The 26432-nt window shown below is 37.1% G+C and overlaps 1 protein-coding gene across 10 annotated transcripts in view; it reads left to right on the plus strand.

The window, feature by feature from the left end:
• The window catches only part of LOC104152006 (protein hinderin-like), a 173707-nt gene that overhangs the window by 18466 nt on the left and 128809 nt on the right, over positions 1 to 26432 (plus strand). For all 10 annotated transcript variants that reach the window (XM_068926510.1, XM_068926514.1, XM_068926509.1 and 7 more), the window contains one exon: positions 175 to 290. In XM_068926510.1, coding sequence (XP_068782611.1) covers positions 175 to 290 — 116 coding nt within the window. The remainder of the gene's footprint in view (positions 1 to 174; positions 291 to 26432) is intronic.

Raw genomic sequence — 26432 nt, forward strand, 5'->3', positions numbered from 1 at the left:
ATAAAATCATGTGAGAAACTAACCTGTTTAAGTGTGGAGAAGGTGAGATCCATTTAGCTAAATGGATCTTTTAGCTAAAAGCTGCAAAAGAGTTGGAAGTCAGGGACTGTGGTTATGGACCTATATTTTGTTTCACACTAACAGGGCCTTTGATTTCTCTCACCTTCTTTTCAGGGTAAGTGAAGAAAAGGAGGTGACTGAAGAACGGCTGAAAGCTGAGCAGGAGTCATTTGAGAAGAAGATCAGACAGCTAGAGGAACAGAATGAACTTATCATCAAGGAAAGGGAAGATATCCTTTAAAAAAAAATGTGTGCAAGGGTTCACTGAAATAAAAAGTGAACTACAGAGAAATAATTGTTCTAATTTATGGCAGAGAATAAATCTGCATGTGCTGCCATTCAAAAGCAATCAGAGAGATGACTTGTCAGCATGTGCTGCTGGTTCATTTGAGCTTAAAACTGCCATCCAGCTGTTCCTATGATCTTGTTTTGCTATGAAATAGATATTTGTCAAGTAAAAACAACAATAAGGAATTTATGCATTAAAATATGTGGGGTTTTTTCTTTTCTCTTTCTCTCCAATTAATCCTGTTAGGTTGTTGTAATTGAGGTCTAAAACTTCTCTTGCATGATATTCCAAGACTTTCTGTGTCTTCAGAGTAAGTTGTCTTCCTCCAGACATTTAAGCTGTGTATATATATACTAAGGAGTTTAGCCAGCTCAGACTTTTTTTTGTTTTTTTTTGTTCTTATATAGTTAGCTGATTTTCTCTTCTTGCAGATTGTGGCCACCCCTCCCTGCATACGTTTAGTGCCAGTCCTGGAATATAACATGCAGAAGTGGAGGTTGCAGGAATTACAATTTTCCTTCAGTGTGCTGTGACAGACCTTTGCAAAATGCTCTTGTTCATTTCTCTTCCAGATTTTTGGTACTGATGTTTTTTTGTTTCCTTCCTCAGAAGGATAGCAGTTGATTACAGTGAGGTATGAGATTGTTGCAACTACAGTAAAGGCAAATGTGTTGTGATTTATCTGGAGCAGTTATTTCAAGTAGGGAAGATGCTAATGCTATTTTAGAAAGCCTTGATGAAACCTTATGTGCTGTACTGTGTTCAGTCTTGCCTTATCCTTGTTCAAGAAAAAATGAATTCAGTGAGAAGTTGTGGGGAAGGACTACTCAATGTGATGGGTGGAATGGAGAACCCATTTTTTTGTTTCATGAGAAGGGACTAAAGCGTGTGTGTTTGTGTGTGGTATTTTTAAAACAGTGACTGGGCCATATAGAAGACTGAGATGGTAATGGAGTGAATAGGGACAGAGACAATGCTGAGACAAAAAGGAACTCTTCAAGCTATAGGCCAGTTTTGGAAGAGAAATAAGTGGAGATAGACAGTCTGCAGACTTAAATGTGAAGTTAGAGGAAGATTCCTGAAAATTAGAGCAATCATATTTCAAAGCTTGTGAACACTAGAAGGTTTTAAGGAGAAGCTGGGATTTTTTTGTTTGTTTCTTTTTTTTTAATAGAGCTTAGTTAGTCTGTGAAAGGGATTCAGTGATGTTTTGCCTCTGACCAGAGGATTGCCCTTGATGACCCAGGAGATCCCTTGTAGCACAGTGGCATTAATATTGATAGAAAGAACTTGGTCTGCTATTTGTACTAAATAATATACACATCAACAAGCTTAGCTGGGTATGGAATAGTTCCTGGAAAATATTTATTGTGATGTATTTAAGAGCCATCAGATGCAACTACAACTCTTTTTTGCATCAACTTCACTGAAGTCAGGATTTTATTGTATATTACAGTGCAAATTCAGTCAGCTTATGAATGTAGGTGGGATGTATGTTCCTGATTGATAATTTTTTTCTTAATATATGTACGTAAAGCTTTCACTAACTCATCTGAGGCTTATTTGGCTGCTGGGAAGTAACCATGCTTACTTTTTTTTTTTTTTTCCCTTCTTTATCAGAAATAGACATGCGTAAGCATGAATACTTTCTCAGGAGAAGTCTGGTAGGAATGGCAGAAGGTTAATGCATGCAGTTTTACACTTCATAAGATTCTCTAAAATGTAGAAATATAAAACAAGGATATAATTTAAAACAGTATACTTTTAAATGTAGGAGTACTTACCTATCATACATCAATGTTTCAAGATTCTTCACGTACTTCTGATCAGGTAATTACTGATCTCCTGAAGCTTGTTCCAGAGCCGAGGAACAGTACACTTTCCGAAGCTGAATGTAGATTCTGGTAATTTTAAATTCTCCTGAAATGTACGGATATCATTTGCAAGTGAGTTATCAGGAATGTAATAGCATAAGGAAAACCCATCAAGTCTGGTAAAATCAATTCCACCTACCTCTGTGTTTTTTCCATAGAAAGCTAGTGCAATTAATTTTCTGTAAAACTACTTTATCTAGTCCAGTATTTAAAATTATCCTACAATAATAAATCAGTGCTTTTGACATAATGAGTGCAAATATCCAGCAAAGTGTAATTTCAACTTGGTAGAGGTCTAATTTGAATAACATTGGGAGCGTGTGTCTGTGTAAAAATGTTTTTCTTTGTTTGGTCTTAAGACTCTTGCAGCAAGGATACACTTTGTGCTTGAAATCCTTGCTTTGGAAGCAGAATTTCCTCATTTTGTTGTGGTTTGTTTCTTGAGAAGCTATATGGACCCATCCAGTTGAATTTAGGTATTTTATTAAACTAGAGCAGAAGCATGAGGAGGTGAAATAGATAGTGTGCAGTGGTCTCACTGTAGGGTTTTGTGTAATTGTACATTACTGAAAAAAGGATAGTACATATCTGCAGCCAAAGCTTACATATGCTTTAAATTGATCAGTGCTGTCTGGGTAGGGAACAACAACTAAAATTTCACAAAAACATGTAGTCAGTCATTTTCTTCTTTGAGATTGAAACTTTGAAACAGATTTGAGTAGTTCTTACTAGGGCATACAGTTGATAAAGGACAGTCCTGATGAGCACAGTGTGAATCTTAACTAGGCCAGCCCATTGTTAGGAATGCCAAGTACTTATTATCACAGAATTAAAGAGGAAAAAAAAAGGATTTCAAGTAGTCATCTGATCTACTCCTTTTCCTTAATGCAGTATCTTTAGGCCTGTCACAATACCTCCTTATACTCGTTCAAAAGTAGCTATTTTGGCTTAGCTTTTCATCTTGAGAGTCCACTTCAAACTAACTTAAAAAAAAGAAAACAAAAAAAAAACAAAAAAACCCCCCAAAACTCGAAACAAATCCAGCTTGAGCTAAAGTGTCTCAGTTACTTCCAAGAACAAAAGAGAGGATTAACTCTTTATTTTATCTGTGATAAACTCTTACAGTGCTTTTTTTTGTTTATTTGTTTTGAGAAGTTCTAGTGTTGCTGTTCTTTGGAGATGAGACCTTTAGTGGTGTGAAAGTGTGGGTGCAGTGATTATGCCTTTTGATGTTCTTACTAAAATCCACCCAAGTAGACCAAACTTATAAAAACTCTGGAAAAAATTCTGTAACGCGTGCTCTTATTCTTTTAACACAATCCACAATGAAAACGTTCTCTTCCCTATGTCCTGTGTCGCAACTTTGGCTTGTGACTGCTCTGGATTCTTCTGGACGCTGAAATAACTGCGTCCTGCCTGTGTTGTGTTTGTGGACTTGCACGTCTGGAAGAGGTGGCCTGATTCAAATGCAGCAGGGATGAAAATGGACCTGTGGAGGAGAGAGAATAGAGAGATCAAAGAGTTTTGGGATCAAACAGAGAAAGGGAAAGTGTTTTGGGCTGAATGGTGACAAAAGAGAAAAAAGTGGAAGCTGGGATGGGCAGATATGAGGATCTTTTAGACACGAGAATGAGAAAGTGGTGAAACGCTGAATCTTCTGGTATGGAAGGCTAAGCAGGAATCTGAGGGGAAAGTGTAAATAGAGGCTGAACTGTGGAAGTGAGAAGTAGAGCTTGGCTGAAAGAAAAGACTTGGGAGTGGGGGGGGGGGAAAGGTTGAGCTGGATTTGGATTATGTGAAAGAAGTGAAGCATGTGGTTGATGAGTTTAGCAGAAGGTATTTGGATGAGGGGTCAGTGTTAAGGAAGAGACAGGGCGAAGGCAGGCTGTCTAAGGACTGTTGAAAGATTGAGAGACATCTGATAAAAACAGATGTGTCTGTTCAGTGTACAGTAGTGCTCTCCAAGCTTTGAAACTGAATTCAGGAGTGAGATCGTGGCAGAGCTCACCATGTGTAATCTACCTCCCTATCTTTCCAGTATCCTCTCTTAATAAGTCTATTACTTGCTTCTGTATCCCCAGATCGTAATGGATGCCTGTTGGGTGGCTGCACTGTGGTTTTAGAGGCAGTCTGAATACTGGCATTTTCTTTGGAGTGTTTGACTTGAAACTTCAGTGTCTGTCTAAGTTTTTTGCATGTTTCACGTGCATTTTCAGAAGAACGGAGAAGCACAGTGCTCCACATTGTGCTTATAGGCTAATGCACTGTCCCTCCTTCCACTTGTGCTTAGGAGCTGTTATGAAAAAAGCTTCTGGCTTTCATTCTTTCTGGCATATTTTCAAGCACCTATTATCAATATAGGTCCCACTATGACTTGATTTAAGAAACAAGGAATTATGTCTTAAGATGCCCCCAAACTGTCAATATAGAGATCTTAGTAAAGAAAAGGATAATAATGGGATTATTAAGAAACCAAGACTTCTGTTATTGCAAAGGCCGAAGAAATGTTCGTATGGTCTTTAGTCTTTCTTGTTATCACCATTAAGGATTTTTTCTCCAAATTTGATTTTATTGCATAAATGAAGAGGCAAAACCAGCCTGAACATTCTCTGAAGATTTATTATTTGGGGAAGATGCAACTTCTAAAAAAAACCTTTGTTGTTAAGTTCTAAGCTATATGAAGGAAGGTGTTTTGAAGTAGTATTTCCTTGTCCAAATTATCAGTTTAGGTAAAAGGAAGAAGAGATTCTGTTTACTGCAAAATTTTTTTTTCTTTACATAAATCTCCACTCATCAGCCCTGCTGAACTTCTGTTTTGATTTATATTTAGAATATACTTGCATTCCTTAAGCTTTTTGGTAAAAATTTTTTTCTGATTGAATATGATCTGTTGATTTGAAGGACCAGCCAAGTTCAAACAACAAATCCCGTGAGATTTACTTGGCTAGTCTAAAAATGATTACAGACATTGTTTACATGCGTCCTTAATGTAACTACTTAGGATGACTTAATTACTTGATTCTGCATACAGTTAACATGAAAATTAGTTTTGAACAGTTCATCTGTTGATATTGTTAGCTGATGATACTGACTGAAGTCTTAAAAATTGTTTTTAGTTTTACTGTAATACTGTGAACTTATGTTGCTCTTGCATATACTGAATAAATCAGTGCTACTTATGTATTCCATCCTTTTCTTCCTTTTCTTGTTAGTGCAGAATTAGTGTTATTTTACAGAAGAAAAGTAGTTAAGACATACAGTGCCACAGAACAAAATGGCAGAAAAGCATGGATCAGACTAGAGTTTCTTGATTTGTTCTATAGAATGCTTATCTTTCTATATAACATTGAATTTACTTTTCTGAAAATTGGAGGAGAAATAAACTTTTACTCCATGTACTTTTCTTTCTTAATCTGATTCTGCAAAAAACACCACGGATGAAAAACCAAAACAATAGGATCTTGCACAGAAAGTCTGTGACAATGTGCTTTTTGACATATATGGTCCTTATTATACGATAATACATGCTCAGTGCTGCTGTTTGCAAACAGACAGTTAGTCTGAACTTACAATAATAACACATAATGTCATATAGAAATGGAATGTAGAAATTAATAGTATAATTGAACATGTATATGTGAAAGTTGGATCCCTGCCGTGCATGACCCGCCACAAAGTTAATAAAGTTCATGCTCTAAATCTTTAATATGACGTTTTGCTAAATCTGGCCTCTTGAAGAGATGAGCGACAAGAGGAAAAGTTTGCAATATAAAGAGTAGAGTTTGTCACCTGCAGGAAACTCACTCCCGGTGATTTTTCAGTCAAGCTGCTTATTTAAAACTCAGTAACAATTTAAGAGTTTAACTTTGGTTACCAGTTTTTGAAAAGGTTGGTCTTGGTTCTTACGCAGTTAGCAAAGCCTGAAGAAATTTCTAATGCTGTATCTTACTCTGAAGTTCTTCTTATAGTGATGTGTGTATGTTTTTCGTTGCTGTCGTTAAGTAAAAGTCAGTTTTGCCCATTGACTGTTACAGATTGTACCGCAGGATGCTTCCCCAGAGCAATCTAGTGCCAGTTTTCTTTTTTGCTACAGTTTCTGTAGGCTTAATAATGACAAGATAAAAACCGAGGGTTGGGAATTGCTATCGTTCTTGTTGTCTTTTTCTCAGTTTAGTTCCCCCAGTTTATAGTATTCAGTTTTTCCCTTCCTGTTTTTCATGTATGGATGCATGCATATATACGGATGCATGTGTTGTCGTGTATTATAATTTGTTTGAGGGCATGTAAGGAAAATGACAAGTTAGTGTTTTGCTCTTTTCTTTCATTTTATCCAACTGCTTCACTCTTTGAAGGTGTTTCCCTTGCTGATATTATAGGTCTCCAACTAATAAATGTTTCTAAGCAACCATTATGGTCTATTGAGTAGAAGCTGAACTTATTAAAAAGTCCCTGAATATTTATATGCTAGGGTGTAACAGCATTATTGGCTAAATAATGTATGTAGTTAAGAACTTCTTAAATGTAAAAGAATCGGTCAAAGACTATTGGATAAATAAGATATTTTGAATTTTTATCAACTTTTAAACTAAAACAAAGTGAAACATATTGTAATGTTGAGCGTTCAAATGGATCAATGACTACAGATTCGCTTAAAGCTCAGCTTTGTGTTAGTTTAATCCTAGCTAGTGCTTTAGAGCGTAAGCCAACCATGTTGTCTATGTCATGGAGTTATGTGGAATCAACAGAAGGCATTTAAACAGTCTACCTTGTCTCTGTCGAGTAAGAGCTGTATAGGCTTTTTGCCCTAAAAGTTCGGACTTAGAGATGCAGGGTTTTGTGAGATGATACTATCGATACAGAAGTACAGTTGTGGGATAAGAGAAAGAGTTGCTGGCATTGTGGTTCATGCTGGGAAGTGTTGTGTGTTGCTGATAGAAGAGGAGAAAACATGCTCTAGCCAACAGTTGTGGCATAGAGTTTTCAGGGCCCAGTAGGGTGAGTGTTGAGGTCTAGTGGCATGTCTCGTCTGCACAGATCTCATCTCTTCAGACATTTTTATTCTAAGGTGATCTGTTCCTGATGCTAGAGACTTGATGTTTCTGAGCTGCGGTCTTGCTAGCTGAAGAACTAGAGTTCTGCTCTGTGAGGTAATTGATACCGATTTTATGCTATACACTTCACAGATAACATGTCTTCTCGCTTGGGAACATGAATGATATCTTGAGCACAGACATGATACTGTCTATACTATCTCCGGTTTGGATCTTGACACTGCATATGATGATGAGTTGGTCGTGTCTGAACTTAGCAGGGGAGATCCAAACAGGAGAGAGATGTCACTGCCATGGGAGAAGCTAGATTTCTAATCGCTTCTATCAGTATCAGTTACTCTAAAGAAAAACGTTAAGTAGATCAGGTAAAATGTATTTCTCTGTGTGGAGCCCCCCTCCCCCTTTTCCCCCCGCTTTGGGAGGGCGCTCAAACTGGCCAAGTTATTTGCCTGACTAAATTTTGCCTGTACTTTTGTGAACATTGCAGAAACATTGGGCTTTAGATATGTGAGCTTTCAGAGTGACTTCTTTTATTTATTTATTTATTTATTTATTTATTTTTGAGTTCAATTTTTCCTTTATGACATTTGGGCTCATTTGGAAACAAAGACTGAGATCTCTTAAAAGGAGGCACAAATGGGAAAATGAGATCATTAATTGTTGAAGCTGGTACTGTAACAACTTGACTAGAAATGTGGATTCAGAGAAATTGATGTACTTTATCCTTCCAAACTAAATGAATTCTCCATCTGTTTCAGCTTCTCGACTATAATGAGGACGTTGGCCTGACTCTGCTATTGGCTTCTCTGTCTCCCTGAACTATTTTGGAAAGTTTAAACATTTCTTGCATGATTAAATACACTTTCAATAAATCAATCTCATAATAATTGTTGTTCAGGAGAGTTCATTATTCAGTTTAGTCTTTTAAATTACTGGTCGTCTTTAAAGGATTCTTCTGACGTAATGGCATCGGCTAAATCCATTTGCCATACTCTGGCTTGTAATTACTTTAGATTTGAAGAATAAAATGAATGGCTTTATTATTAATCAGTAGCAAATTTGTCTTACTGTTTTTAACCTTAGAATGGCCTTCGCTCATGAAATAGTTTTAACGGTCTAGATAGCAAAACACTTCATACCTCTCTTAATAGAGGCTTAGTGAAAGCAATTGGATAATTTTGTTTTTCCTCCCCACCCCCAGCAGCCCTGAATGTTTGTCATAATGACTGTCATCACATGTGTTAGCTTGCTATTGTATGCTGTCAGGCGCTGGCTCTCTGCAAGCCTAGTCTTGCTATCTGTTTTTCAGAGGGTAAATTTTTCAGATTGAGGTAGCCTTTCATTTTGCCTTATACTGTGGAGAGTGTATCGCACTTAAGCACAACATTTATTTAACTTTGGCTACTATACCGGACGCTGTCCTACATTAACTTTGTCCTACATAAACTTAACAAATTGCTTTCCTTTGTTCTATTATTATAAGATTTCATAGCTCTTATTGACAATGCTTTTATGGTCAGATGAATCAAAAGTCTATCCTGTGACCTTTGGTGGCAGAATACAGCCTTGGACCTGAGTTACACAGTAGCTGAGCATGGACGTATAGCTGACATAGCCATCATTTGGTCTTTTTTAAGGTATCATTAGTCCTTTGTACGTGGTCTTTTGTAAAGTTGTTCAGAACCATCCTTAACTTTAAATGGTGTCAGTCATGCAAACTGCTATAAAGGCATTTTCAGCTTTGTTAAACTTAAGATCAAGTAGATGTCACATTCATCACATTTTCAGAGACTGCTCAGAATATAGAAGTGGGCTAGTTCTAGAGCTTTAGACGTTGAGTAAATCTTGACTTTTAATTTCTGGAGGGATTCACTGCTTTGACAGCATTGTGTTGGTTTTGTTTCCAGCATCAATTGTGATGTTTAACCCAAGATAAGAATTTTTCAAATAGTGCCAAGGAACTGGAGCAAACAGCCAAAGAAGAATGAATAACGTCCCTGAAGTCTTAATTCTGTGGCTCTCTAGGAGGTCATTAAAAGTGTAAATGTAAAACCGGATAGAATTTATCTAAATACCAGAGCTTCATATAATACTACCGTGTATATACCCTTTTCACTTAATTCCATTTGCATAATGGTTCCTCATTCTAGTTTCAGAAATTGTAATTTTTCATTCTGCATCTACATTTTTTTTAGTTCATATGCTAGTATATGTGTGTGTGTATACATATATATGTACATACACACGCACAAATATATATGCATCTATCTATATATAAAAGTATTTTTAATTGTGATAAACTTCAATTTCTACCGGTGGCAGAATGGCCACTTTTTCTGCATATATGCCAACAGTTTTACATAAAGGTTAATCCCTTCTTGGGACAAAAAATACCCCAGGGTTATAGCACAGGGAGTACAGTTGTAGTAATAAAGATTATGTTGCTGATAAGTTCCCCTCCAGGCCCCATGATGGTAATACCCCTATATTTTGTCTTTAAAGAAAACTGCTGAGAGGCAATAATTTTTTTTTGTATGTGTCCCATTTTCATTAATGCATGGTAATTGATGGAGTTGCAGTGACTTGTAACAGTAATGAGTTCTAAACATAAGAATGCACTCCTTTCTAATAAGTGAGCACTGCTGGGGTTTAAAAGCGTACTAAATCAGTTGCTTTAGTATGAATTTATTAGTTTTTTTCAGCATTAGCTTTAATAGTAGTTATTTACATAAGCGTACATCCCATTAACCGCCATCAGGGCTGGAAAACATGCTGAACTGTTCATATTTTCATATAATTATTGAACATAATGGTTTCATTTGCATTTCTAAACAGTGATGTTTCTGTCAGGCTTGGAAATAGTGTCTTTACGCAGTCCCTATTTCACATCCACTTATTTGACATCGTTAAATTTTATGCTAATGTGCTTCCCTAGAATATCATCAGTAGGACAGATGCTTGTGCTTTAATATACAAATCAGAGATGCTTTTCCCTCCCCCCTTTCCTGAACTGCAAAGGAAATAAAAAAGCATATCTGCACTTTTTAGATATAGTTTGTTGTATTCTAAATAATCTGTAAGAAGTGGAACTTAGCTTTCACCCCAGCTAGTCACTTCCAAATATTGTAACAAATACCTTGTTTATGAAAGGTGGGAAACTGTATCCTCCCTGTGAAGAAGGAAGAGTCTTCTGAAACTAAAGGTAGTGAAAACTAAAGATTATGTGAAACTAGAAGATTGTAACCTTGAGATTGCCTCACATGTGGTGCATGGAACCTTGCATGGCAAGTTGCCAGACTAGGCCAGTGGTCTGTGGATTGACTTTCCTAGCAGCTGACCATCACTGTACAGGAGGTTCAGGAAGGGGGGAAGTTTGTTTCTAGATAACAGTGCTTGTCAGCAGAAATGCATTTGGTGTTGTACGTTGTCAGGTTGTTAGTTCTACGTTTGAAAATAACTTTTTTTTTTCTTCTAATTTTGTAACTCTGCAAACAAGTAGAAGTATATGAGCACTAGCTAACTAAATGGGGAAGCTGGTTGATGTATGTATCTGTTTTGCTTTGGCCTGAAGTTATCAGTGGAAGCAGAGCATCAGAAACCTATGAGATAGTGCCAGTAATTGCAATTCTGAATGAGGAAATGACTAAGTTTAAAAAAAAAAAAAAAAAAAACAGTGATGCTTTTCCTTTTTGAAAATGAAATGAATGCTTCACGTCTTGTTCTGTGTGAACTTTATCTTGGGACGATTTGCTTATGGTTGTAAGAAGAGCGTGAGCTGTAGAGCAGACTAGTTCAGCCTTACAGTATGCAGTTGTGGTGCTGGAAACAAGTAAATATCAAGATGTATAGGATGTTGCTTAAAAGCTAGACATGGCTCATATGCGTGAGCATGGGAATCCAGCAAATTTTGAATTCAGTTCTGTGCTTTTACTGACTCATTGAATGTGGCATTGGGTGGCTCCATTCTTTTCTCTGATTTACCTACCTAAAAATGCGAGGGCGTAGCCCTTGCTGACATCAAAAGTTAAATGTATACATCATGCTTGTTTCTGCCATTTCAGGGACACCCTTAGCCTTCAGCAAGAGAAAAGTTGTATGACTTTGAAAACCTTAAATAAACCAGAATGATAGGGTCAAGCAAAAGCCTGAGAGAAGTCACACAGATTTTTTTTTTTTTCATTTTCCCTGTGTTTTGTCTAAAAAATGCCTCTCCTCTTGGGGATATCATAGGAGAAGGTTTTAAGGAGAGACTAAAAGCAGAAGGGTACTTGGACTGAAATGAAAAGGCATATTTTATGCATAAAGGGCCATGTGAGCAAACTGGCGATACACTCTGGGTTCTGGGCTTATGGTATCTTTAATTATAGATGATTAACAATTTACTATTTGCTTTGCAGACAAGTGTAGAGACAAAATCCCTGCTGGGAAGTGCTTGCAGCGTACAACTTCATTCTGGATGGGGGGGAACCCTAACAACTCAACAGTAGAACTGTATTTTAAGACGAGCAATATTAAAACAAAACAAAAAAATCATTTTCATTACCTCACAGAGAACCTTTGGCTATTTGGAGTATATTTCTATTACAGTTTTGAGCCTGCAACCATGCTTACAGTAAGCAGTTTGGAGCAAGGTGCTTTTGGGTAAAACGTTTTACTCGGGATTAAAATAGGACCAACTGCAATAGGATAGCAGTTGATGAGCTGTGCTACCTAACTTCAGCTGTGGAGTACAGGGAAATTTAAAGAGAGCCTCTGGCATGCAGAGCAGACTGCTGTACTGCAGAGATTCTGAGCTGACCTCTTGTCAACTTCTTATTTGAATGCTGAAACGAAGGCTTCAGGTAATTGGCAAGTATCCTTATTTTAATATATGGCCATAAAAAGGTAAAGTATGATGATTTTTAACATCAGAAGATTAACATTTTACCTTTAAATAATATATGATTAACTGGTGCAGAATGAAAGTAATAGAACTGAAATATTCAAACTATGACTCTGGTGTCAGATTATGCATAAAGTGTGACACTTTAAGTACTGAAGTGATTTAAAAATGAGCCAGCTGAAGGATGTATATCCCAAGTATCAAGAATAAAATTGGATCAAACAATTGCGACTCTCAAAACTTACTCAAACCCTCTTGGCTCAAGGAATCAGGAAATCAAAAAGTGGCGTTGTTTACAATGAACTACATCTTGCCCAGTGCCAGAGCAGGTGCAGCTAGGAAACAGTCGGCGTGCTGTGATGGCATCCTACACTATGATTTTAAGCCTGCCAGATGATTATGTTTAGATTTAATCGTTAGACCGAGACTATTGCTTCTGGATTCATCTACTTCCAGCAAGGTTCAAATATGATCGATCTAGCAATGCATCTCTTTCCGTGGTTTGCAGTCATCTGGGCTTCCTGTTATCACTGCACTGGTTCATTTTTAGTAGTTTAGCATACGTTTTGATAAATGAAGGCACATATTTACCATCTGAACTACTTAGTGTTACTGTGCGGAAGTCTAAAAATTGTGAAAGTTTGACATTTGACTTCTGCGTGTTTTAATTCCTTGTTAGTAAAATGAGATTTTTCCCAACTAGTAGTTTTATAAACTCAACTTGGAATTTGAAAGTAGAGATGGCATCTTGCAGGCTTCTGAGGCCCTGTAAATGAGGCTTTTGAGTACAATATGGGCATTTAGTAATCCTCCTGTAGACATTGGTTTCAGCAGATTTGTGCACATTAAGGTATGGCACAATGGAATTGTTTATGAAGCATCAAAGAAGAATGGAATATGGTTCATGTTGCACAATTGTAAGAATAGCAGAAGTAGAAAAAACGTTCTGTGCTCACAATAGTTGGCCGGTCTAACTTTGAATGTACCCAGGGAGCAGGATACAGAAAGAAAAGGGTGCTGCTTTAATTAGTTACTTCTAAGGGTAGAATTATCCTTCAGTAATTATGTAAAAATGTGAGCAAAGCACTTAATGGCCTGCCTGGTACACGAACTCCCCTGTTGATACTGTTCAGTTTTTCTTTTGTAGATTTCTTCATATTTTGTTATTTTTAGGGAGAACTTTTTGGTTACTATAAATATTATTTTTTTGGCATGTTGGTGAAAGGTTCTTGGTTGCTTTTAATAATGTTATTCTTAACAGTGCTAAGTAAGACCCAAGTGAATACAGTTCTTGATGTCCATCTGTCACTTCAGGCAACTGGACAGGTCCTGTGAGGCCTTACCGCTCCATTTCAGTGCAAATAACTGTGGTTAACATACCAATGCTCTTCACTTTAACCTGCCAATAAATCTACTGAACAAATTTGTTCCATGAACAGAGGGGAAATTAAAAATTTGAAAAAAATGTTTCTACTTACCTGAAGAGGAAAGTTAGGAGAACAAGAAATATAAACTGGTCTCCAGGATGGAGTTTGATTATGGAGAGGATTGTATGGTATTATCTCGGATAGTGTGGGACTAGACTTGCTTACCCCAGAAAGCTTCTTAATTTCCCCAGAAACCCATCTTGATACACTGATTTAGTTACATCTGCTGTGATGTCTGGGGATTTATGCACAGACCATGAATTCTAACCGATTTTAATGAACTATTTATATCAAAGTTGCCTCATGTAGGCAAAAATCATGTTGTATATTGCAGTCCTTTTTCTGGAAGGAGTCGCAGAACAGTTCAAATGATCTAACGGCAGTGTGATTCCATTGTTCTGATTGAACAATGAATGCGCTAGAGGTTGATCAAGGTTCTCCTGGGCCATCTGCAGGAGACAGAGGACTATCAGAAACCTTCTGGCTCTCAAGTAACCCTCACAACGTAATTCTGTTCATAAAAAAAGATCTGTCTTGGTTCACTAGTTACTTTTCTCTACTGTATCATTTTTGAAGGATAAAAATTTTTAAAGATCCTCTAATGATTTTTAGAGACCTTTTAATTTCTAACCTGGACACAATCACAGCTTACACGTGCTTGTTACAGAGATCCCAAGGTCTAGTTTATTGTTGAGGAGTCACTACGTGCTGCTTTTTCCCTGTGATCGTCAATTGATTTGGTCTAATTCGTCAAATGCAAGTTTTTTAAAGAGCAGACAAATTATGGTGTGATTTTTTTTTTTAAATGGCCGTTTAGACTTTCACCATGGCAAGATGTTTGTCAGTTCTTCTCATTAGTAGTCCTATTCAGTCTTGCTTTGTTATCAGCCAGGGAGGATGTGGGTCACTGTTGCAGATGTTCCTTTGGCAGCTGTTTTAGGACATCACGGTGGTGTGAATAGATTAAATTTGGAGAGGAAAAGCATCATGTACTTGAATCTGTGTTAGTAACTGTATAACTTCTGGTATCTCAAGTCTATGCTAATGATGATTCTCACGACAGAGCTAGGATTTTCTCCTCCGCAGAATGAGTTTTATCTCTTAAATACCACTAATAAGCTAGTCAGAAGTTTGGGAGCCTGATCTGCAATGCATTTATTTTTCATTTAATGCATCTAGTAAGTCACATATTTGTGTTTCACATTTGAGAGTTTTATTTAGGGTGCATGAGAAAATAAACATGTGGCTGAAAACACCCTGAAAGAAAATACAGAAAAACTTTGCTATTAATTTAGAGTTGCTAAATGCTATCTCTGGATATTTAGTTGGATTCAGCCTTTATCTTCGTCTATCCCTCTTGGAGGTGATTTGCAGCTCTTTTCCATCGGTGTGTCTGTTTTTCACTTATCTCTTTGTAGACACTAAAATTGATTCTTAGCTAATATTTCATAAAAGCCATATGAAAGGAAAGTTCTGCAATTTATAGCCTATTGAAAGAGTCATTATTTTCTGCTGCTGCTTGAAAATAGATAAAATTCTGGTAAATCTTGCATTTCAGGAGCTTTGCTTTGTAGTTCACAGGTTTGACATAAAATTATTATGGGCATGCTGAATCAGTGATATTTTGTCTCCAGTAAATCTTTCAGACTCAAGAGCAACCAAAAGAGTGCTTGTGAGCTAATATACAGGGTGGCTGATTCTGCACCCCTCTTCTTAACAAGCCTGCATTCCTTAAGGTGTTCTGATGCTTTCTCTTTCTTTCAGTGTCAAGAGTTTTACTTTTATGGGACTTCTGAAATCTGGAGGTTTATGGAAGATAAGTAAGTCTGCCAGAAGTTCATACTGAACACTCAAGAAGAATCTGTGGGGTTATATATAGAGTTGCAAACTTCAGTCTTTGCTGCTAGGTGAAGTAAAACTGCATTTTCTGGGCAAATTATTTTCCTTTTCTAGTCAGGAAGACAATGTGATATGCATATTGTCTGAATTTTCCTGGTATGTAATTGGTATAACTATCTTTGAAGTGTTTCTTCTGAACTATTTCATAATGAGGATCTGTGTTTCAGTGCTATAGGTTATTTTTGAAAGGGTTATGTTGTTTATTTACTGTAGGCTGATTCAGTATGGAGAATGTGTAAATGGACTATAATTGTGTCAGTGTTACCTATATTTTGTGTATTTGGGAATTTCGTGTATAGTTTATCAAAGTAAAGCTGGCTACTTGTCATTGGAAGGAAGATGCTTTTTCTTCAGGAGAAATGGGTGTGGAGGGCAGGAAGTTTCAAGAGACCCTTCTGCAGCCGGTTGATGGGTCTTCTTGTTACTGCTTTTAGTGAAGTCTACAAAAAGAATTCTGCAAAAGAAGGTTTCCTAGGGTTTCTTTGGGGAGTTGCATGAATGAGGATGAGCAGTCCTCTCCTCTGTTGAGTGTAGTTATGGTATTGTATTACATGAAGAGAGCTGTAGGAGGCATCATGAAGTTTCTGCTCCGGACATTCTGTCAACATTGTTTCTTTGGACTTTTATCTTTGGACCTTCTGATATCCCTGCTAAATAGGAAAGATCCATGCCCCTTTTATTGCCTCTGTAGTCTAAGTTGTGTTGGAAGATGCTGAAGTGATTCATTACTGAATTTGCTCATTCCTCTCCTTCTCCCTAGGCACCATCTATCTGCCTTGCCCACCTTGATCCCAGCCATGTGTATAGTCTAGTGTAAGGAGGGGTTTGCAGCTGGTGTGTTCAGAGAATGCCTTTTGCACCTTTTAGGTAGACGTGTCCAGATAATAGTGCAATAACCAGTCACAATCTAAATCCTTAGAGCAGCACATGAAATCATTCTCCTATGCTAAGGAGACTAAGCTCTAAACTGATGCGACTGCTTCGCTGATCCGTGCCAGCATTGATGATCTGGAACACAGCACTTCATACTAATGCTGTCTTTGCTGCTCGTTTCCCACTCTTTGTCAATCATCTAGTGTTGAATATCCACTAGAATTGAGAAAGTATGAACTAGTACTAGTGTATTATGGTATATTTCTCCTAAAGTTTGTTCAAGTTTATTATTCCCCTTTGGGATTTAGGTTCTTGAATCTCAATTTTATCTCAAGTAGAGTGAGGCTTCTAGAACTTGTCTGGGTTTGTGGGTAATGGGCAATAGTTCTTCCATGTTTGCAATCTTTTGAGGCAGACCTGTTACCAATGCAACTTTTTTTGTTTTTAATTTGTTTTTTAAGCGCTATGAACATCTGAGTTTCATGTTTAATAAGCTGGTTTGAAAATCAACTGTAGTATCAAGCCTAGAGCCAAGTCAAGTCTGTGATAACAGGAGAATAATTCACTCTAACATTTTTGTACGATAAGCTGCATTGGATACACATTAATAAAGCAGATATGTGGGGGAGATGGTCTTACAGTGCAAGATGTTTGTCTGGCTGTTTTTATTGGCCTGACAGAACTGTAGTGTGAGAGGCAGAGACTGTGGCTAGACTATATAATGAACTTGCATACCAAAGTATCTGTCAGAACCCCACTCAGCTGGGAACAGACTTGCTGACAGACACAGGACTCCTAGTGTAACCATGTGGTGCTTTATCTTTTATTTAAAACTCGATTGGCTCTTTGTTCTGTAAGTTTAATAGAGATGTAGTCTCCATTGCCACAATGTGAATTTTCATCTAGTTTTATCATGCCAGAACACTGAATGTGTATGCCTCGCTCTGTGAAAGTGGTGCATTAAGAGTCTTGGAAAAATTTCAGCAATGCTAGAAAACTAATTCTGATTGCGATTCATTTACATAAGGAGTTTCCCACTGTCTTTCTAGTTTTGATTCAAAAACCTTTTGGTGAAATAAATGGTTTATACAAAAATTTAACAGAATTTTTAGTGGTTAGAGAACCAGTGTTGGTGCAATATTGGGAAAATATTGTTTATTGACCCTAACATAATAATATGATGAAACTTGAGTAGAAAAGAAAATGACATTTAGTACCTCTTAAATTGAATTCTGCTTTGGCTTTCAGTCATTTCATGGATCAGGCACAGAAGACTATTCTGATGCAAAATGAAAGTATTATCTTCATTGAAAGAGAAGATTTTCTTCAGAAATTTCAGCAGTGTTTTTTCTGATGGAAAGTGGTTTTGACAAAAGTTTGGGGCTTCTACTATCTATATACTACAGCATGGATTGCAAAAACAGACCTAAATAAGATGTTTAGGCATTCTGTCCTTTCCCAGCAGCAGAGAGGATGCACAGCCTACCTTTCACTCTGGCTTCTAGGTCTTTGACTGGATAACCTGAATTTGAAGTTCAGACTTTCATCCTAGTTTGGAGGCCTTGCTGTAGATGTAAGCCTTTCTCTAGGCTAGGAATTTGAATTGCTTCTCACTCAACAGTTTAAGCTCTACAGTGTCCGCTGCTGATAAGCCTTTCCAGCTTATACAGGTTTGCTCTGTGTCCTTGCTTGTGCTTTGTGAAAGTATTGCAGTTTCGGTATTTATCCCACGGATTTCTGGCAGAGTTCCCTGAAATGGTGAAGTTGGGCAATTTTCAAAGGGCCATGAGTTCACTGTGGGGAAAATGGTGAGAAGACTTTGATTAGTAAGGACTATAACACCAGTAAGTGAGCTGGCATTAATGCAGCCCTACTGAAACAGCATTTAGACTTAATGAAAACTAGTTGTAACAGTATCTGCAATGCTTTTTGTGTGTGAACGTGTGACACTTTACAAGTGCATTGCAAAGACTAAATTGATTCTTCGAAGGATACATTTCTCTAGTACAGACAAGACCTAATAGATCTTTTTCCTAGATAGCAGACTTAGCTTTTTCTTAATTTTCTCTCTTTATTAAAATCCTGAATGGGGTGAGGTTTCTACAGAATGTCTAGTCACAACAAGCTTAAGGAAAATGGAATATCAGTCTTAATGTCACTTTAATTTGGTTTGATATGATAAGGTTCTAAAAGTCTCCTAACGATACATGTTCAAGTATGGAGGATATGTATACTCACCGTCTTTGAAATTGGAGAGTGTGGGGGTGTGCATTCACAAAATTTTGATGAGACTATGCTAAGGAAGAATGCTTGGAATAAGGAATGCTGGCAAAGAAAGACAAAACTAACTGGCAAACTCAAAATGCAGAGATAAGTGAAAGGTGACTGAATATTCAATAGCGGAGGTTTTTTTTAAAAAAAAAAAAAAAAAGTGTCAGATTGATGGGACCAAGGTGTGTATTGCCTATTAAAGGGAAAAAAATCAAACTTCTCAAACAATTTTCATATTGATATTTAGCTTTATTTATAAGAGACATGGTGCAATTTTAAGATATTTATGCTTTTAGGTGTGAAATGGAAACAATTTCCTCTGTGTGCGCACAGGCACTTGTATTATTCTAACCTTTTCTTCAGAGCGCTGACTCTGTATTTTGTACGCAAGATATTCTAGTTTTGGTAAGTTGATTTTTGTCTATCTAAAATTCTGCTGACTTCTCTTTTGTGTCTAAATACTTGACTGATTATTGAATTCCATGCATTTGTGAGTACATCAGAAGTCTTATTTAACAATTAGCGTCTGGAAAATCAAGGAAAAGCACAAGCCGTGCATGTGCCACATATTTAAATCACGCTTTAAAAAAAGCCATCTGTTCTACACTTCATTTTTAGGGCACTCTATATTCTGCAGAGACGTGTGCCCATTAATGAAGAGGGTTCGAGACAGTTTTGTGCACTTACGAGGTGCACGGTTCTGAGGAACACGGCTGTTTTTCAGCTATGGAATACAATAGCGTGTACAAGTTAGTTTTATGTGAATATACATGTGTGTGTGTGTATATGTGTCTTTTCCCTCCAACCCAATTTTTGCTTACAGTCTTTCCACCTGAGTTTTAAAAAGAACACAAACATTTTAATCTACGCCCCTGAGTAAGGTTGTTGCTGGTATGAATCCTAGTACAGGAGAGAAGGTAAGATTGTGCAACTGTAAGCAAGGTAGAGTCTGGACCTGTGGCTGCTTTGACCTTTTCTTTTAAGGTTGGCGGTGGCTGTGGAACTGCAGCCTTAGAGTTAGATGGCTCATCTGTGTGCACCCTAAAGGCTCTAGTGGGCACATAGTGTTGTAGGCATAATCAAGTAAGTTTATTTTGAAATTCTTATGTTCAAATAAAAGCAAGCTGTCACATTTCAAATTGATTTCATGTTTAACATGCTGAGATTATTGTAAACACTTTTTGCAGAAACTGTGCTGCATCCTTAACTGAAAATGGAGTAGTGTAGATTTTTCCTGTAAGCTGCCACAGACAGCAGAGGTTCATGCTGAGTGGTAGACAGTAGCCATTCATACAGCTTAGTTTTTATTTGTGCTTGTTATTCTACTCTTCTGTAACTTGAAATTGAGTAACGGTTCTTTGGAATAACCTATTACTACTTACATATTTTAATAGTACAAGTTTTTGCAATATTGTCTAATGACACTTCTGTATCATTTTATAGGTTTTTTGTTTTTTTTTTTTTGGTTCAGAGCAGGAACGTTAAAGTTATACTTTGTTTGGCTGAAACTCTTATCTAAAACAAGATTATGACTACCACTTTTCTGTTTAATGGTGACGGGGAAATTCCCCTGACCATCTAAACTTGCTTAATGTGTCCTTACCGTGTTTGGACAATAGACTGATATTATTAGAAATAATGAATCAAAGTTAAATTGAGGGTATAACTCGGAACAAAATCATGTTGATATTAAAGTGAAAGTAAGTAAAGAAGGCACAGGATAAAATAATTGCAGAATTTTGGTTAAAATGTGTGTGGACCTGTTAATTCTTTCATGATAAATGTAAGACTTGCCCAGTTGATGCCTATGTTATGTTTCCCCCACAGTTAAAGGTACCTCTCTTGCGTTTGCACTGCATTGCCCTGGTGAAGGTTAGGCTCAGTGATGCCATATTTGAATGCAGCTGGTCGGCAGTTCGGTGGTTAGCTGAACTGGCGCGTGAGATCGCACAGCTTTTCTCCTGCTCTTGCGTCAGAGCTGGAAAAGAGGTAGAGATGCTGGGAGCGGCCAAAATAGTCCTAGTAGGAGGTGAAATCCCTAGATGTAGTCTAGTGCCATGGTTCCTTCTCTTAGTATATGACCCCTTGCGATACTGTCTTTCCTAACAAAAGACACTTGAGAGGGTGCTATTGGTAGGTTGCAGGGGTTTGCAAGAGAAACAATTGCACTTCTGTCCCTTAGAACAAGGGACAAAAAGGTCTTAATGAAATTAAGCTAGTGCTACTAAGACTTCTGTGAATTTGATCAGTGGAGCATAGGTTAGAAGAAAAAGGTGATTCTCCCTGAAGGCCGAGGAACTTCCGTATTTGTTTTCCCTTCAAGTTAAAGTTTGTGATGTGGAAATGTTGCTGAATGGGCTCATAGTTTGCTTTTTACAAAAACATTCTTTTCATGTGTTCTGCAGGTGTGGAATATTTTTGTTTTCTGTTAGCTACTAATAAGTGAGATCTGAATTCCTACTTGTACCGAGCTCTGAATCTTTACTTTGTCTCAAACAAGACAGTGAAATATTAACAACAGTGTTTTAATAAGAGTTGTTTTGATTCTAGATAGACATGCGGAGGTATACGTATTTGAATATGCACAGTTACAAGTGCCTATGTACCAGTCCAAGAGCAACAGGATATATGAATCTCTGCATCCAGTTGTGCACATGTGAAGTAGGTGCATGTTGGTGTAATGACCAGTTTCCTGAGTGGTGCAGTCCAGGCCCCAAATTACCAATGGGCTGTGTATGTGATTGCCATTAAAAAGTATGGAAAATGTTTAATCCGAAAGCATGAGAGTCTGGTAAAATATTAAATCGGAAAAGTAGAGGAAAGAGCAATAAGAACTTTAACATAAGTTTGCTAAGTGTAATTCAAAGTCAAATATCTCTTAAAACAGTAAAAATTCTCTCACGCGGTCACTGTTGAGAGTTTGATTTCCAGCTGAACTCTTGATACATATGTACTGATCTCTATGCAGAATTTTTTCAGTAAATCTTATCGTTATCAATGTGTTAATTAAAAAATCTTAACTCTGTAGACTGAGCAGCTAACGTTCAGCAGAAACGAGCCTTGTTGTTTATCTTTACCTTAGACTGTATGTGCAGACTTTAATACCTTATTCGTATAAGGTCTGACCTTTTCTACAGTTGCAAGCAAGCCTCCAAATAAAGCTTGAATTATTAAACTACCCTTTCTATGAATGTAATGTGGTTGTCTCATGCTACTTGAGATTTCTCTAGCTTCTATTTCTGTTTGACAGAAATGTATCCAAATGGCAAATCTATCCTTCGTAAACAAAGCAACTTTATCTTTTCATAATTAGGAAACAATTCAGTCAAGCTTTTGTTTGAACATAACCCAGATCCTCTGATAAACACTGTGTATAGAAGAAGAAGCTTTGTTCTTATGTTAATAGGCATATTAGCCCATTCAAATCATATTACAAGACTACTACTTTTATAAAAGTTGGGGACCATCTTCTAAAATAGTAACGTTAATCTAGGGGCAGAAGTTTGTGTTCTAGTAACTGCATTGTTTCTGCTTAATTTTGTGCCTGTGTGAACCAAATATTGTCAGGGTGTAGTGGTGTGTGTATTTTTATTCTCACTTTATTAGCAATTCATTATAGTAAGGTGAAACCACTGTCAAGGGCTGAGGATTTGTTATGCTAAGCATAACTTTATCTTATTTTAAAATAAACATCCTGTCTCCTAGTTAGTAATCATGGACTCCCGAGTTTGAATCGCTGAGTTTCAAAACTGGGGCTTGGTCGGGTTATGGTGGGGGAATGGGAAGGGCGGGACTGTAGAGATGAATAAGTGGGTGCAAATATGCAAAGGTAGGTACATATTTTCTGTCTTGAAAGTTAAACGTGTTGGAATTTGTTTTTTAAAATTTCTGATTTGAGGGGGAAAAAAGAAAAAACACATTTCAGTTTGTCATTTTAAGTTGGCCCTAAAATGCTAGGCTGAGGCATATGTTCAACTGTCAGTGCTGAATAGTGCAAAGGTTTGACTTGTATCATTTTCAATGAGTTGTGAAAGATTTCTGTGCTAAAGTGTATGGAATTATCATTTATGCCTATGACATATGTACAGGAATGGAGATGGCCTTGATTTATGCTGCTGCTTTGCATGCATCTTCTCGCTTAAGCTGAGGTTCCCAATTTAGAAATTCAGTCAGCCTCCTGATTATAAAGGAGCACAGGGCAGCAGATCAACAGGAGAGATCATTCCCAATGTTTCCCAGGTTGCCATGACTTTTGTTAGGGATTTCAGTAGGAATTAAGGTGTTCAGTGCCTTTCAAGAAAACATTTGAAAATCTGGGACAGGATAATGAAGTAGGTAATGTTAACCGTGCAGCTGATGGCAGATGTGGAATTGAGCATGAACAGTTTTACATTAATATCATGTTTACATTATGTTTAATATCATGTTTATATTAATATGCAATAATGTAAATGAAAAATACCCAAATGAGGGACTCTCAGTGAAACCACTAAAAGCATTTTAAAGCTGTTTACAGTGGCTTGTTCTCTTTCTTTTGCAGGGTTAATATGCATTGTGTATTTTTGATGTTTTCTCTTTTTCAGTAATACATGAGTTTAATTTATTGCTTTTTTATTAAATTGTATGTTGTAAAAAAAATAAATAATAATAAAATAATATATACATATATATATAGCGTATGCAGCGTGACCAGAGTAATGTTTGTATTGAAATCTTAATTTTTGCATGTCCTCGCTGCTTGTCACTTTTTTATTGTGAACTTTTATGGTGGCTTAAATTTTTACATTTATTTTGCCCTAGGTTTTGATGTATTTCAGTGAAGCTGACAACCCTTACGTTATTGCCTTAAGAGCCACAGAAGTAGTATTCAATGTCTTGAAAGAGACCACTTTAGTATATCTCACTGAAATGCTTGCAAATATGTAAGAATTTATATTCTGAAACTATATAATTCTAGGCTTGTTGTTATTGTTGTCCAGCCAGTAATTCTAGTCCGATCATCATAGAAAGGCACCTTCACACATCTTTAATTTCTGTAACTAGTTTCAGTGATTTCCCTGAGACCATCCTGAAAATAGACCTTTTCCCAGTTGTATCGTGGTTATACAGGTCAAATTGATTTATTTTTTGTTATCACTTTTTTGTGATCTGGATAAGCATACATAAACATGAAATTGTGGATATTAAACTGTACCTAGCATTTTATGTTCTTTCCCATGCAGTTTTTTCCTTTTGGGGAAGATAAGCCATAAAAACAACCTGAGGCATGAACTTTACTTTCTGGACATTGTCAGAACTATGCAGTTAAGTTTTGCGAATATAGAAACTCTGATAATTCCAAGAGTTCTTGAGGTTGTAATAATGTTGTATAGGACTCTGTGTAAACTGTGAAATGATTGCATGTGGGCAGTGTTATTAAATGCAAATAAATGCACCTCATTGTGAGGGGTGGAGTGTTGTGGAAGTGATGGGAAATTTCAGCTTTTTTAGTTTATATGTTTTTCTCAGATTGCAAGACTTTGGTTTGTATACATGTTTTTGCTTTCAGTGATTACAAAATTAGAAAGGTGCTGTGTGTGTGTGTCTCTAAATAATATTTCGTGCTTTATGAGAACATACAGGGTTACTGAGGTAAAATAATATACTTGAATCTTCACTGAATGGTCAGCTTTTTAAAATATGACTAGGAGATGTAGTAACTTCTGTACTGTGTGTGCAAACAGAAAATGTGTATAAGCAGCTGATGTATATGTATCTGTACTGAACTCTAAACTCTGTATACAGTCTTTATTTCAACCCTTAGCCCGAGCTGATTTTAAGCCAGCACCAGCATTAAGTAAAATAGTTATAAGTGGAAATTAGAAGAGAGTTCAAATATAGTTGAAAGGTTGAATAATGTGTTGTGCTAGTCTAGGTTCTTCCATTCAAAGATATCAGAGTACTTTGCAATTGCTCATAATTCTGTCCTCATCTTGTGAGTTAAAATGTATTGCTGCTGTTCCATCTTCATGAAAATGAAGAAACTGGAGTAGAAATTCAAGGATTTATTCAACATGTTAACGGAAGGCTGTAGCAGAAGAAAGTTTACAACTCCAGAGTCTTTATTCTGACACTTGTTTTCCTTTGTTCTTTGTCCACTTTCAGAGCTTACAGAGTAAGGTGAAATATACCTTTACTGAAGACAGAAGGGCTATGATTTCATTTAAAATTCTTTTGAAGATGATTTTTATTGCTCGGTAGGACATCCTGCAGTAGTCTGAGGAAAATATTCTTTCACTTAGAGAAAGGGTGAACTTCAGATTCCATCTTCTTTATTTTTCAAGTCTGTAAGTTCCAAAGATGCTTCGCTTGTATTAAACTTGTTTGTGTCAAACCCTATCTCTTTTAAGAATACGCTGACAAAGGTTTTTGCAAACTTCTGTTTCTTCCATCTTCCTATGTTTTAATTTCAGATTCAGACCTTAATCTCCTTATGGAACACTCGAGCATTTTCCGTTTGCTCATGGACCTTCATTCCTCAGATAGCTTTAAGGATTCCACAAAATCAAATGGTGAAGGTTGAAGCAGTCTTTTGATGTTTCCATGTTAAGTATCTGTTGTATGTGTGGATGCTGACATTTTATCTTGCTCGTGGAGAACTTTGTATTGCAAACTGGATTTGTTATCTAGCTGTGATACAGTAGGTGCAATTTGGTCTCTGTTACCTTTGGCAACACAGCCTTTCTGAATAGGTGTGGGGGTTTACCTCAGAGAAAATATCTTAGTACCTGTATGTTGAAACTTTTCTTTCCCAACAGGAAACTAACTTTAACGCACAGAGCATGCCTGTGGGAGTCTGTTTTCTTTTTGCTTTAATTAGTACATTTTTGTTAAGTGTAATCTGTTAAGGGGGCTTTTTTGTTGATTGGTTGCAGTCTGTATTGTGAAGCTGCATGGAAACTGTGTCCAAAGACTTCTGGAAGGTTGCATCTGTCTTTAAAATTTTGATCAATTGAGGAAAAAGCCTAGTTTTCTCTCGCTAATTATTTTGCGTTTGGAAAGATGTTTTCCTACGCAGATTAGGAACACCTTTCTGTTTATGCAGGGTGATTGGCTCATTGCTAATGACGACAGCTACTCTGAGCTTCCCCTCCACCTTCCGTCCTCCAGATATTTGGAGTGTGCTTTTGTAATTTTTCTATGTATATGTAACTTTTTATTCTTACTATGATCAGTTCTGATATTTTGGATCTGTCAGCCAATGATTAAATTCCTTACTGATGCACTGCTTCTTTCTCTGCTGCCAAGGGAGGGAAAGGAAATACTTGCATATCAGTGGAGGGGTTTATGACTCTACTTCTTGGTCTGTTGGTGTGGGGCGTGCAGCTTTCTGTTCATGCTGTAGTTATGTGGTGGGAGAATTGGCTAAAGAGATAGTGATGGGCTCCTTAGTCACCTCTCAGAGCGGAACTGCCATTGGCAGGCAGATTTGGGTGAGATCCAGTCCTTCTAACTGAAGACCTAAATTGTAGGTATCTAATGAGCATGTCTAAAATGTGAAGTTCCTGATTTGGTAGATGGAGAGAGGTAGTGATTTTTAAAGGTCTTTGGGTACATAGTGTGTGGAAAGACATGAAAAATTTGAATGCTCTTTTAGAAACTGCAAACGAACAGGACTCCTTCACAACATCCAAACTTAGGGATGATTCAGGTGGCTTGATGCTCACAGGAGCTGGGGAACCACTTGTTGATAAGAAGTGATCTGAACAACAGTCTTCCGTCCTTGACATCAGGGAAGGGCCTTTTCTTCTGATTGTTAAAAATTTC

This window comes from Struthio camelus, chromosome Z (assembly GCF_040807025.1).
Source record: "Struthio camelus isolate bStrCam1 chromosome Z, bStrCam1.hap1, whole genome shotgun sequence".
NCBI lineage: Eukaryota > Metazoa > Chordata > Aves > Struthioniformes > Struthionidae > Struthio > Struthio camelus.